General features: G+C 36.5%; 1 protein-coding gene across 2 annotated transcripts in view; it reads right to left on the bottom strand.

Moving 5' to 3' along the window:
• Positions 1-5,107: 5,107 nt before the first annotated feature.
• Positions 5,108-13,492, bottom strand: part of cdk6 (cyclin dependent kinase 6) — a 79,256-nt gene continuing 70,871 nt past the window's right edge. Inside the window, 3 exon segments of one of the 2 annotated variants that reach the window (NM_001144053.2) lie at positions 5,108-9,301; positions 10,526-10,661; positions 10,783-10,833. In NM_001144053.2, coding sequence (NP_001137525.2) covers positions 9,152-9,301; positions 10,526-10,661; positions 10,783-10,833 — 337 coding nt within the window. In that variant the 3' untranslated portion in view covers positions 5,108-9,151. 2 annotated transcript variants of the gene reach the window in all.

Below are 13,492 nucleotides of genomic sequence, written 5' to 3'. Positions count from 1 at the left end.
TTAATGATGACGAAACTATCATTCGACCCCAAACAGCTGCACCTTAGTGAATATAAGAATTCAAATAGTTAATATTAATGAATATCACACCTGCTCAATGAAAATCAGATGATTTCCTACATTAATAAATCTGACATAACTTGATCAGAAATCTAAAAACGAAAGAAAAAGATTAAGCCATTGTGGTCCAGTGGTCAGCGCGTTACATTAACACTCTGCCGACTCAAGTTGGAATCTCTCCTAATTTATTTATTATTATTTTTAGTTTTAAGACATAAAACTGATTGGGTTACTTATGTAGGTGTACGCATTTCATTTTTATTTTTTGTGTGACCACCGTTACAAAGGACTGGATATCCATAAAGAATTTAGCACAGAATATATATTCAGATATTGCAGGAAAGAACATTGCGATGTTTTAAAGTATAGTGTTAGAGATTTGGCTACCTTTTGATGCTTTCATATTTATGAAAAACATTTGAAGTTCAATAGCAGCTGTTTCCTTGAAAAAGACGTGATAGTGTCATTAGAAACTGAATTGGAAATGACTTTATTTTAATAGTCAGTCGTGAACTAAGGTGGGTCGGTCTAAGGCTTGAAACTCCAAAACTGAAAAGGAGTCCCACTCCGGCCCTGAGCACAGATTGAAATCGCTCTACGAAGGGGTTTGGGAACAAATGTATCGCTGAACGAATCATCTGAGAGTTGCTGAGATAATTAGGTAAAATTAAATGCATATTAAATGACAATAAAAGTGCTTTTTTTTTACCTTGCATGCATTTCAGCCTGTTGTTGGAGACCCCCAAAACCAAAATATGACCTTTTATAATGCATAATAGGGGCTCTTTAAATCCACCCTTGCTGAGTGGTGACAAACCATTTGGTTTTAGCACTTTAAATGTTTGACGACTGTAATAAAACAAATACAGTTTGAGATTAAGGGAAGCATCTTGTTCTCTCTCTCATCACAGAAGTCCATTTTACCACCCAGTATTACACACTGGAATATTTATTTTACAAAAATATGAAAACGTCAGGCAGATACAGATACAAAACAAATGCAAAAGCAGCTTCTTTATCTCTCAAATGGCAGCAAATTGGAATCTTTAGGTGGGCCAGTTTAATAAAACTCAAAGAGGAGCCAGAGCCTAAGACAAACATTAGCAGCAAAACCAGTCCAGATAAAAACAGATCGAAGATACAAAAATACTACCATATCTCATTCAACCTCCGCGAAACACACACTCGCACACACGGGCACAACAACAAGCACTCATTTCAATTTGGTTCTTGCAAAGTCATACGTAATTACAAGATTAGCTCAACGAATGAATGATTTTAGGAACTAAACGTCTGCGTTTAATGTAAGAATGTGCTTATTTTTCATAGCTTAGGATTACCTTTAAAACTGAATTTCAGTATTTCATCATAAAAGGAGATACATTCTACTTATTGTACGATTAATCATCAATACTGGACTAATCATGACTTACAATTAAATATAATGTCACATGCGCGTGATTTACAGTACGTCCACATGTGGTTTCATTGCTCCAAACGACAACAAAACAACAACAATATTAATATAGATGCTAAAAGCAGAAGGAAGCAAAATGATTTAGCAGTAGAATTACACACAAGTATTTCAAAGCATTGATAAAAATGTTACGAACATTTTCATGTACACATTTTTCCATCCCCACGGCGGAAAAAAAACGAACTACTAAAATTAAAAATATACTTTTTCCAGCCAATGTTGGGGGAAAAACACACAAAAACCCTGACCAAAACGTCCCACTTCTAATCAATGTGCACAGTTAAAAGAAAAATGCTAAAATGACATAACGATTACATAGTCATCAAAACAAAGAGCGACATACTATTAAAAAAAAATCGTACTTAAGATAAAACAGATACATGTGATACATCAGAAATTGTTCGCTCATTTTTGTTCATACGTACAATGAATGAACTAAATATTCAATACAGTCTAAAGTGATATAACAATTGATTATCACTGAATACCATAAAACAACGAAGCCGCTGATAAAAGAACGTGTTATAATAGTCAAAATCATGTCCACACAGTGTTTGTGCAGCAGCTAAACAGAATGCAAACGTTGTGCACATTGATTAGAATATGCATGGTGATTTCGCATATTTTAGCATACGAATAAAATTTCTCCAGCTTTTACGATTTCTGAATTCAAAGTATTCTGGGACGCGTTATAAATTATGACCTCATATTGGAAAACATAGCATAAATCAGGAACAAAATGTAAAAATACGTTTAAAAAAAAGGCATATTTAAAAATAGTTCAGCGCCATCTCACGACAATTCGTAACTTTTTTATGGAAGTGGCTAATTTGGAAGTCATTTGTAGAATTTAGTTCGATTTGCTAATCCGCCATTGACTGTTGGGTTTAGGGATGGGGTTTGAGGCCACGCCTCCTATAGACCATTTCAATGTGGTGATGTCATTGGCCCATAAACATATCCTGCTTGATATGAAACTATATATAAACATAACAAGAGGCAATTTAATCATAACTTAATGTTAAGCTATCCTAACATTGCCAATATGTGGATATGTTTGGATTCTCGGAAGCTATAGAAACTAAAAATGGAAAACAGGGAATACGTTGGAACGTTCAAGTTTACAATCCTTAAAATGGTTTTTAAAAACAAACACCTCTGTACAAATTAGCCACCAAGGCTGGTTTTTTCTTCTGCGTCAAGTGATCCACAGCGTATACCTTGTGCGTAGCCGTGCATTTGTACTTTCTATGCGCTGTTTGTGTTACTCTGCAATAACACCTCTGAAGCTCTAGCTGGCAGTAGGTTTTTATGTTCGTCTGTGTCGAGTTTCTTCGCTGGTGTTTTGTTTTTTCTGAATGCTACCTTTATGTACATGTTGCTTAAACTCACTGATTCAGAGGCGAGAACCGGTGGGCGTGCAACAACTTTAATCATAAGGTAAACACAAAACAAAGTTTTTAATTGCAGCTCCCTCACGGGACTCAACACTCGTAAACACTCGCGCCATCGGGCTCACAGCTCTTAGCACTGCCCTTACTCATCACAGCTACAAAGCCGACCAATCACAGAGCTTGTGTTACGCGACATGTAGTTGCATCTTTTAATAGGTGCGCATTAGCATCAGCCACGACAAGAGGTCTGCGACCATGCAAAGGCTGCGCTGTATCATATGCGTACGCTTGACGCAGAAATATAAATCAACCTAAACCTGACAAAACGCTGGCTAATCTTTCCTTGTTAAGGCTCATTTAAACTTCTGCGTCGAGTGATCAGCGTGATCCACAGTGCCTGCCTTGCGTTCAGTCGTTCATTTAAAATTCTGTACGCTGTTTGTGTTGCTCTGACATCAAACTTCCAAAACTTTAGCTGGCAGAAGGTTTTTAAGTTCCTCGTTGTCGAGTTTCTTCGCTGGTGTTTTGTTTATTTTGAATGCTACCGAATGCTCTGAATGCTTAATGTACAAGTAGCTAAAATTCGCTCATTCGGAGGCGGGAACCGGCGGAGTGACGTGCGATAACATTAATCATAAGGTAAACACAAAACAAACATTTCCATGTGGAGCTGCTTGACGGGACTTGACACTTGTAAACACTCGCTCCAACGGGTTTATGCGGCTCTTAGTACTGCCCACACTGGTCACAGCTACCAAGCCGACCAATCACAGAGCTTGCTCTACGCATCGGAGTGACGTGTAGTTACTTTATTTTTGAGGTGCGCATCAGCGTTGGCGTCAGCCACAGGGAGGGCTTTGCGACCGCGTTTAGACTGCCCCGGAGCATACACGTGCACTTGACGCAGAAGTATAAATCAGCCTTTAGATTACAGTTTGCCTAACTGTTTACAGTTGTTCAAGTCAGCAGAATTTAGAATTATCCAAAATTTGACTATTAATATTGACGGGAAAAAAAGACGAACTGTCAATAAATAATAAAGGGAGCAAAACATCATGTACCAATGTCCAGCAATTAATTTCAAGCCTAAAATGATATCCGTTTACATAAATCAAATAAACGACTAACAAACAATAATTTCAAACAATGACAAATAAATTCACTATAAAAATAAAAATAAGGGGGAAAAAGCACTGAGATGGGTAAAAATCAAAGGTGCTATTTTTGTCAGCATGACATCATCATCATCATCATGCTGAAATTCAAATTCGATCCCTAATAACAAACGGTTCGTACATTCGAAAGCCTAAAACATTTAACACACTACGAATTATTCATAGAGCTAAAAAAAAAAAAAAGGATTAGTTCTATACAAGACCCACAAAAGGCATTCGGTTACATTGTTTGATCTCTAATGCCCTTTGAAATCAACCAATCCAATCACAGGCTTGTTCGCAGGAGGGTAAAAGCTATGCCAGCCTGACCTCAGATCAGTGAACGTTGACAAACTGCTGGATTGATGAGTCATTGAAATATAACTGATCACATGAACACCAACCAAGTGATCTAATACATACAAAAATATAATATTAATATTGATAATATTATATAAATAAAACAAATAATAATAATAATAATCGGTGAAATGACCACCTATATGGTTTTTTTAATTACCGATTACAAAAACACATGGAAATGTACGTGAATAATATAAATAATCCAACTGTTTCCGGATAGCTCCACAATCGGTTTTTGCGGAGAGATTGATGGTTAAGCTAAAACCTGAACCTCGTTGAATCTAAAACTAGTCATAAATAGACCTGAGAATGGAATGTGACAGAAAGAATCTTGATCCTGAGAGAATGAATCAAGCACCAGTGCTTAAAGTGACACTCACCCAATAATGTACAAGCACGCATACACTGTAAAAAAAAAAAAAAAATATATATATATATATATATATATATTTACTCAACTTTCATCACACATACTGCACTTGACTCGAATCAAGTTGAATCAACTAAAAAAGCTCTGCAGCAAGTTGCCTTACGATTTTAAGTTGAGTCAACATTTGTTTTTGTTTTTTTACAGTGTGGTTATGAAAAAATAACGAAGAGACCACTTGAAAATGATCCGTTTGTCTTGAATTATTAACTAAGGGTTTGAGATGCTATTATTTGTTTGATTCTATAATAGTGTGAACATATTTCTTCTAAATTTCATATTGTCATGCAAGGTTTTTTTTCAGAAAATAAAAGGTCAGAATAAATATTTTCATCTATTGTAATTGAAAAAAATGTTGTTATTCCATCAGATATTGAAGGTAAAACACTGATATTGTGTGGTCTAAAAAGAAATGAACATTTCATGTCTTTATGCAAAAAATAAATAAAAGTTCTAAGTGACATTTTGAATTTTAATTTGGGAAATATTTAATCAGTAGTCTACAGCAGTGTTTCTCAACCACGTTCCTGAAGGACCACCAACACTGCATGTTTCCGATGTCTCCTTTGTCTGTCACACCCATTACATGTCTTTCAGTCTCTGCTCCAAGCTGATGATCTGTGTTTGGTTAAGAAGACATGAAAAATGTGCAAAGCTGGTGGTCCTCCAGGAGTGTGGTTGAGAAACACTGGTCCACAGAATAAAAAAGTATCCAAACAGATAACTATCTGGACTGGACATTTTCAACTGGTCTCCTCATATTTTTACATAGCTGCGTTTTGGCTTCCATTATAAAGGTTTTTGTAAAGTCATTTTGGGTGAATTGTGCCTTTGACTGTGTGAATGTGTTGTAGAACTACAGTGGCTGTCTAAAACGTCTCATCCAAAAACTTCTATCTGGTTTCACCAGGTTCATTTCTGAAGCAGCTTCCTTCCTTCCCTCCACTTTTTCACCATTTGCTAAACACAAAAGGCACTTAATGGTCTACAGAGACCCATTTAGCAGATAATACAGTTTGATACACATATTGTGTTGATCTGTGCAGACAATTAAGAGATAGTTTCACCCCCCAAAATTAACAATTGCTTTAAATTTATTTACCTTCAGGTCACCCAAGATCAGTGGTGGAGGCAAGGGGGTAGTTGAAGACAAAAAATAAATAAATAAATACATTTTAAAAAGGGGGTGGGGTGTGGGGGGTTGTGAATCAGACGAAAGTGAAGAAGTGAAGAGGAGGTGGCAGTGTAGTAGTAGAAAAAAGTAGGGGGGGGGTGGTAGTTGCAGACGAAACTGAAAAGCAGAGGTGTAGTTGCAAACAAAAGTGAAGGGGGGGTACTTGCAGACAAAAAAAGCGGAAGGTAGTTGCAGACAAAAGTGAGGGGGGATGGCAGTGTAATAGTGGACAAAAGTAAAGAGGGGGTGTAGTTTCAGATGAAAATTAAAAGTAGAGGGTAGTTGCAGACAAAAGTAAAGGGGGTGGCAGTGTAGTAGTGGACAAAAGTAAACAGAGGGGGTAGTTGCAGACAAAACTGAAAAGTGGAAGGGTAGTCACAGACAAAAGTAAAGGGGGCGTACTTGCAGACAAAAAAAGTGGAGGGTAATTGCAGACAAAAGTGAAGGGGGGGATGACAGTGTAGTAGTGGACAAAAGTGAAGATAGGGGTAGTTGCAGATGAAACTGAAAAGTGGAGGGTAGTTGCAGACAAAAGAGGGGGGGGCAGTGTAGTAGTGGACAAAAGTAAAGAGGGGTGGGGGTAGTTTAAGATGAAAAAAAAACGCAGAGGGTAGTCACAGACAAAAGTAAAGGGGGTGGCAGTGTAGTAGTGGACGAAATTGAAGAGAGGGATAGATGCTGATGAAACTAAAAAGTGAAAGGGTAGTCGCAGACAAAAGTGAAGGGGGGGTGGTTGTGTAGTAGTGAACAAAATTGAAGAGAGGTGGGGTAGTTGCAGACAAAACTGAAAAAAGGAGGTAGTCGCAGACAATAGTCAAGGAGGGTAGCAGTAGAGTCGCTGATGAAAGTGATGAGGGGGGTGGTGGTGGAGTCGCAGACAAAAATAAACAAGGGTGGTGATGGCCCTGGAGTCCCGGACAAAGTGAAGAGCGAAGGGGGGTTGGGGGAGTCAGACGAAAATGATAGAGGGGACAGGTGACGGTGTAGATGTGGACAAAAGTGAATGATGAGTGGGGGTGGGTTTAGTAGACAGGAATGAAATAATAAGCGGAAGGGGGCAAAGGGAGAGGGTTGGGATTTGTTGCGGATGAAAGTGATGAGTGGGGGGTGGGGTTAGAAGTTGGGAATGAAAGAAAAGAGTGGGAAGGGGGAGGAGGTTGCGGTTGGTCGCAGACGAAAGTGATGAGTGGGAATAGGGTTAGTAGTTGGGGATGAAAGTAAAGAGTGTTGGGAGGGAGGGGGTTGGGGTTAGTCGCGGACGAAAGTGATGAGTGGGGATGGGGTTAGTAGTTGGGGATAAAAGTAAAGAGTGTTGGGAGGGAGGGGGTTGGGGTTAGTCGCGGACGAAAGTGATGAGTGGGGATGGGGTTAGTAGTTGGGGATAAAAGTAAAGAGTGTTGGGAGGGAGGGGGTTGGGGTTAGTCGCGGACGAAAGTGATGAGTGGGGATGGGGTTAGTAGTTGGGGATAAAAGTAAAGAGTGTTGGGAGGGAGGGGGTTGGGGTTAGTCGCGGACGAAAGTGATGAGTGGGGATGGGGTTAGTAGTTGGGGATAAAAGTAAAGAGTGTTGGGAGGGAGGGGGTTGGGGTTAGTCACGGACGAAAGTGATGAGTGGGGATGGGGTTAGAGGTTGGGGCTGATGTTTGGCAAAAAAAGAAGATATTTGAAAGGTTGTAAACTTGTAACCATTGACTTCAATGGTATTTATTTCCACCTACCACAGAAGTCCATAATTACACGTTTTGAGCTTACTTCAAAATATCTGCTTTACTACTTTAGTAGAAAGAGTGGTTCCATTTAGAACCATTTGATGGTGAGTAAATAGTAAGCAAATAATAATTTTTGGGTGAACTGTCCCTTTAAAAGTGAAATGGAAGGATGTAGCATAGTGTGTTTATACAATAAAGGACCTGGAATTACAGGATAACACATTACTCTCCGAGCCTCGAACGAATCTCACAACCTGACCTCCAAACCTAACACTCTCCAACTCTATACAGCTACTTTTACTAGACTTTCAGCTACTCTCTCATACACAGATTTCTATAACCAATCTTATTTCTGCTCTAAAGCAAACCCTAAAGTCAACATGCGACCATCCTTTCAACTACGTCTCGGCACTAAATCCCTGAAGGCAGGGTGCAGACTGTTTGGTTTACATCGACAATGTTTTCTACAACAACCTACACCTTCAAGTTCACTAAAATTAAGGGTAACATTTTAAAATGAGGGTCTATTAGTTAAGATCAATGTATTAACAAACATAAACATGAACAATAATCACAGCATTTAATAAGTTCAACATTTACTAATGCATCCAAAGTCATAAGCACAAGAACTATTTTCATAAACTAGCATTAGCAAAGATGAATAAATACTGCAATACACTTATTGTTCAATGTTTGTTTAGGTTAGTAAATACATTATAACTAATAAACCACTATTTTAAAGTGTCACCAAATTAAGACAAAAGCCAACAAATAAAAATGTCAACAATCAACACTGACATTTCAAAATAAGTGAACAGGATGTGGAACTCATAGTAATGATACAAAAACAATTACACTATAACATTGTTGCTAAATAGTGCTTCAGAACATTAAATAAAGCACTATAACTCTGCGTGTTCATAGTTATGCAGTCTTCAAAACCCCCCTAAAATGCGTATCAAACTGCAGTAATCCTCATGAATCCGTCCTGATCGGCGAAAGTGTGAATTGAAAGCGATTACATATTAAGAGGTTCCGTTCAACGGGCCTGAACTTGCAGTAGTCGCTGTTCTGCTTGTAATTCCTCAATCCTGTTTGGGTCCAATGTTAAATCCATCTTCACGGCAGTGATGTGCTGCTAAAACTTAGTACATGTAGACTTGCGTTCATGAGAACAGACGATCTCTGGCAGTGTGGTGAACTGAACAAAGCCCAGACGAGCAGCTTCTGATCCTGTGCGGATGATTAGTAGGCAGCATCTGGTTGGGTGGCAGTAGTGAGGGCGAAAGGAAAACCTGACGGACCGATATTTTTGCGACGGTGATTTGTTAAAAGCAGCATGTGACGGCGTTTTGCTGTGGAAGACGAGTTTGTTTGTGTGGCGGCAGGTGTTTTAGGCGGCTCTCTCCTCCAGGGAGGGCTTTTTGCTGGGGAAGGGCTGAGCGTACAGGCTCTTGCTGGTGCTGTCCAGACTCTGGAAGTACAGGTGAGACAGTGCATCGTAAGCTGATATCCTTCTGGAGGGGTTGAAGGACAGGAAACGCTGTGTGTTGAGAGAGATGAGAAGAATAAATGACTATTGCATGGGATATTTGTCAAAAAGGTCATTTATTGGTTAGGATATTATTGTAGTTGTTGGTTTAATAGTGTTGTCTTGTGTGAGATAACAGTATTGAGTATTATAAAAAGCATTTTCTAGACAAGTAATACATCTTTTATATTTATTCCAAGAAGTAGTGACCCGGTAATTGGATTGCATTGCAATGCATAAAATAAAATACTTCACTTTTAAAGGATAACTGCTTTAACTAAAATAAATTAAATAAAATAAAAAGGGTAGTATTTTATTTTCTATGTATTTTGAAGCATAACTGCATGAAATAAAATAGAAATAATTAAAAAATAATTAAAAATAAAATAAATAAAAATAAATATTAAATAAATAAATACAATAAAATATTACCCATTTCAATGCATAACTGCATAAAATAAAAGAAAATAAAGTGATTGAAATGTAAAATAAAATACTACCTTTTTAAGGCATAACTGCATAAAATAAAATAAAATAAAATAAAGTAATTAAAATTTAAAATAAAATAATACCTTTTTAAGGCATAACTGCATAAAATAAAATAAAAACTAAAATAAAATAATATCCCTTTTAAGGCGTAACTGCATAAAATAAAATAAAAAAATAAAACAAAATAAAACCCTTTTTAAGGCATAACTACATAAAATAAAATAAAAAATAAAATAAAATAATATCCCTTTTAAGGCGTAACTGCATAAAAAAAAAAATAATAAAACAAAATAAAACCCTTTTTAAGGCATAACAGCATACAATAAAAAAAATTAATTAAATAAATAAATAAAATACAACCACTTTAATGAATAACGGCATAAAATAAAATAAAATTATTCAAATTAAAAAATAAAATAAAATAATACCCTTTTAAAGGCATAACTGCATAAAAAAACAATAAAATAAAATGAAAAAAATTAAAATAAAATACTACCATTTTTAATGCAGAATTGCATTGGATTGCATTGATTGCAATGGATAAAATAAAATACTTCCCTTTTGAAGGCATAACTGCATAAAATAAAATAACAAACAAATATTAATTTGGTTTACAGCACAATTTACTTGACATATTCCTTAACCTTTATAAAAGCAGAGAAGACTCTCTGTGGGTAATAATCTCATATGATAATCAACTAAATTGATTGTTAAGCATTTAGAGATATAACATTGATATGAACTCACAAGTAGGAGTGATTTGCCGAGCTCATCCATGTCCGGCACCAGGTTCTCTATGGGCTGTGCAGGGCGAGGAGAGAAGGCACTCTGGGGCAAACCCACCTCCTGTGGCCAGTCCTCTGGAGACGGGACCCCCACCACACTGACACAACAAAAACAATACAATACAATTAGATGCTAACATCTTCAACATAACGTAGCATAACATAACATAGCATAATATAACATAACATAACATAACATAACAACATAACAGCACTTACTCAAAAATCTTGCCTAGCTGGTCAACATCAGAGTTCCCACGGAAAAGAGGGCTGGAGAATAAAAAAAATAATGATAACTATTATTAATGCATTTGATTTATACTGTGTTTCCTTACAGCCAAAATGGTAAATCAAGTGTAATACTAAGGGGGAAAAACATTAACATTAACAATAAAAGTAAAACAACAGTACAAATACCTTAGATGAAAACACCATCATAAAAAAATTCAAATAAAAATTACTAATAATTTGATTATTCTTTTCACAGGAGTAACAAACAAGGTTTTATTTATAATAACGAAACTAAAATTAAAGGACTAAAATAAATGTAAATAAACCAATTTTAACTGAAAATAATAAAAAGTAGGGCAGCATGGTGGCGCAGTGGGTAGCACAATCGCCTCACAGCAAGAAGGTCGCTGGTTCGAGTCTCAGCTGGATCAATTGGCATTTCTGTGTGAAGTTTGCATGTTCTTCCCGTGTTTGTGTGGGTTTCCTCTGGGTGCTCCGCTATCCCCCACAAGTCCAAAGCATGTTGTGTAAGTGAATTGGGTATGCTAAATTGTCCAAAGTGTGTGTAAATGAGTGTGTATGGATGTTTCCCAGTGATGGGTTGCAGCTGGAAGGGCATCCGCTGTGTAAAACATATGCTGGATAAGTTAGCGGGTCATTCTGCTGTGGTGACCCCAGATTAATAAAGGGACTAAGCTGAAGCTTAAAAGAGATAAGCCAACCAAAATAAATCTAATAATAAAAATAAACAAAATTAAATTAAATATATTTACGAATTTTTAAAATTATGAATAGAAACACCAAAAGACAAACAAAACATAAAACAAAAATATATTTTTTATAAAATTAAAAACAAAACTAAATGAACCAAAATAAAATAATACACTAAATCAAACAAATCAGAAAATAACAGGCTAATAAAAACAACTAATAAAATATGACAAGATTTAAACAAACTAAAATAAATCATTAAAAAATGTAAACAAACAAAACTGAATTGAATACACAATATATATATATATATATATATATATATATATATATATATATATATATATATATATATATATATATATATAAAAATAAAACCAAACTAATTATGAAGAGACAAAATGAAAAAAACAAACTAAAGTACATTTCTTAGGAAACTACAAACATGAAACTAAATGAAGCAAAATAAAATGTTACACTCAAAACCAATTATTAAATTGGAATTATTAAAATATCCAGATGACTTAAATTAACCTAAAAATTTAGTATTAAATGATAATTAGAGTTGAGCTCATTTTAAATACTTTGAACAAGCAGTAAAAGTATATTTTTGAGTCTATGCAAGATAAAAAATTCTATTTTACTCCAATTACAAGATGTAAGTTAAGCCTTTGTTGTCTCCAGAATGTGTCTGTAAAGTTTCAGCTTAAAATACCCATCAGATTATTTATTATAGCCTCCAGAATCTGCCCATTTTGGTGTCTGAGTACAGTGTAGCTGTTTTTGTAGCTGTTTTGTAGCCTGATTCTCCCAGATCACCGTTTTTATGTGCGTGTCTGTTTTTCCTGCGTTACGTCAGATAAACAGCATTCAGTGATAGACAGACACAGACGAAACAGAAATACAGCTCATTAGTCAAAAATACCAAGTGTATTTCATGTATCTGTGATGGAGTTTACTCAAGCCTTTCTAAAAGGATGAGTCTCACACAAATGCTGTTTGCAGCACACACACACACATATATTAGCATTTACTAACACCATGCGGCCATGGTGTTTAGATTGGTTAAGAATTACATGGCGAGTAAACTTTATTAGTCTTTATTACTTACATGCTCTGTTTTAAAAAACATTTAAGCTTATAGCAAATATTTTAGTCCCAGTTTCTAAGCAAAAAAAATGTTCTGTGGATGTCTGTATACATGTTATCATAGCAACTTGTCGCCTGTCAATCAATTTGGTGGGCGGGGAAACCACTCCTACGTCACGTTGCGGTCGCCCTCAACATCACTGGGTTTTGGATCCTATTTTAACGTCAGGAAATTTCAAAATAGACTTCTGTTCTGTTTATATCACTCCAATATGACAGTGGACACACTGTACCTACACACAGTTCTGTCCAAACAGCTTACAAAAGTTGATTTTCATCATAGGTGCCCTTTAATACAGGCATGCATATTCACAATACAAAGCCTGTGTGTGTTCAGAATCATGCTTCTTATTCTGCAATAATGCTGAACAGTCTCTGGCCTGTCTCAATGAAGGCAAGGAGAAAGAAAATCCTCATAGGCTCCACTGTACAAATAAGGGCCCTTGCAGCCACATAACAGACATTGGTGCACTGTATATGCGTTGTTTCCTGGCCAGCCTTAGGCCCAGAAGATCTGAGGGCTTTTTCTGTCCACCCGCTTGTGGCTTGGGGCCAGTCAGGACACCCGTAGGCGGACGCTGCTTCCCTTGGCATGAACACAAATAGCAGGAGCCACAAGCACAGAGTCAGTTTCCAAAAACACACATACTGACTCAAAGAGAGAAAAACTGCTTTCACTCTCCATACAGCAAACATGAGCTGAGCTACACAGCAGAAGCGCATTAGAAACACCACACTGGAGGCTGAAGAGATACATTTTAATCACCGTGTTCTGTTCGTACAGTTCTATTGTATTAAATGTATTGCACAATAAATGCAAACTGAAGACATCGATTTT

This window comes from Danio rerio, chromosome 19, assembly GCF_052040795.2.
Source record: "Danio rerio strain M-AB ecotype USA chromosome 19, GRCz13ab, whole genome shotgun sequence".
NCBI classification, from domain to species: domain Eukaryota; kingdom Metazoa; phylum Chordata; class Actinopteri; order Cypriniformes; family Danionidae; genus Danio; species Danio rerio.
Note: the sequence above shows the minus strand (reverse complement) of the source record. Positions and strands in the feature narration are given on the sequence as shown.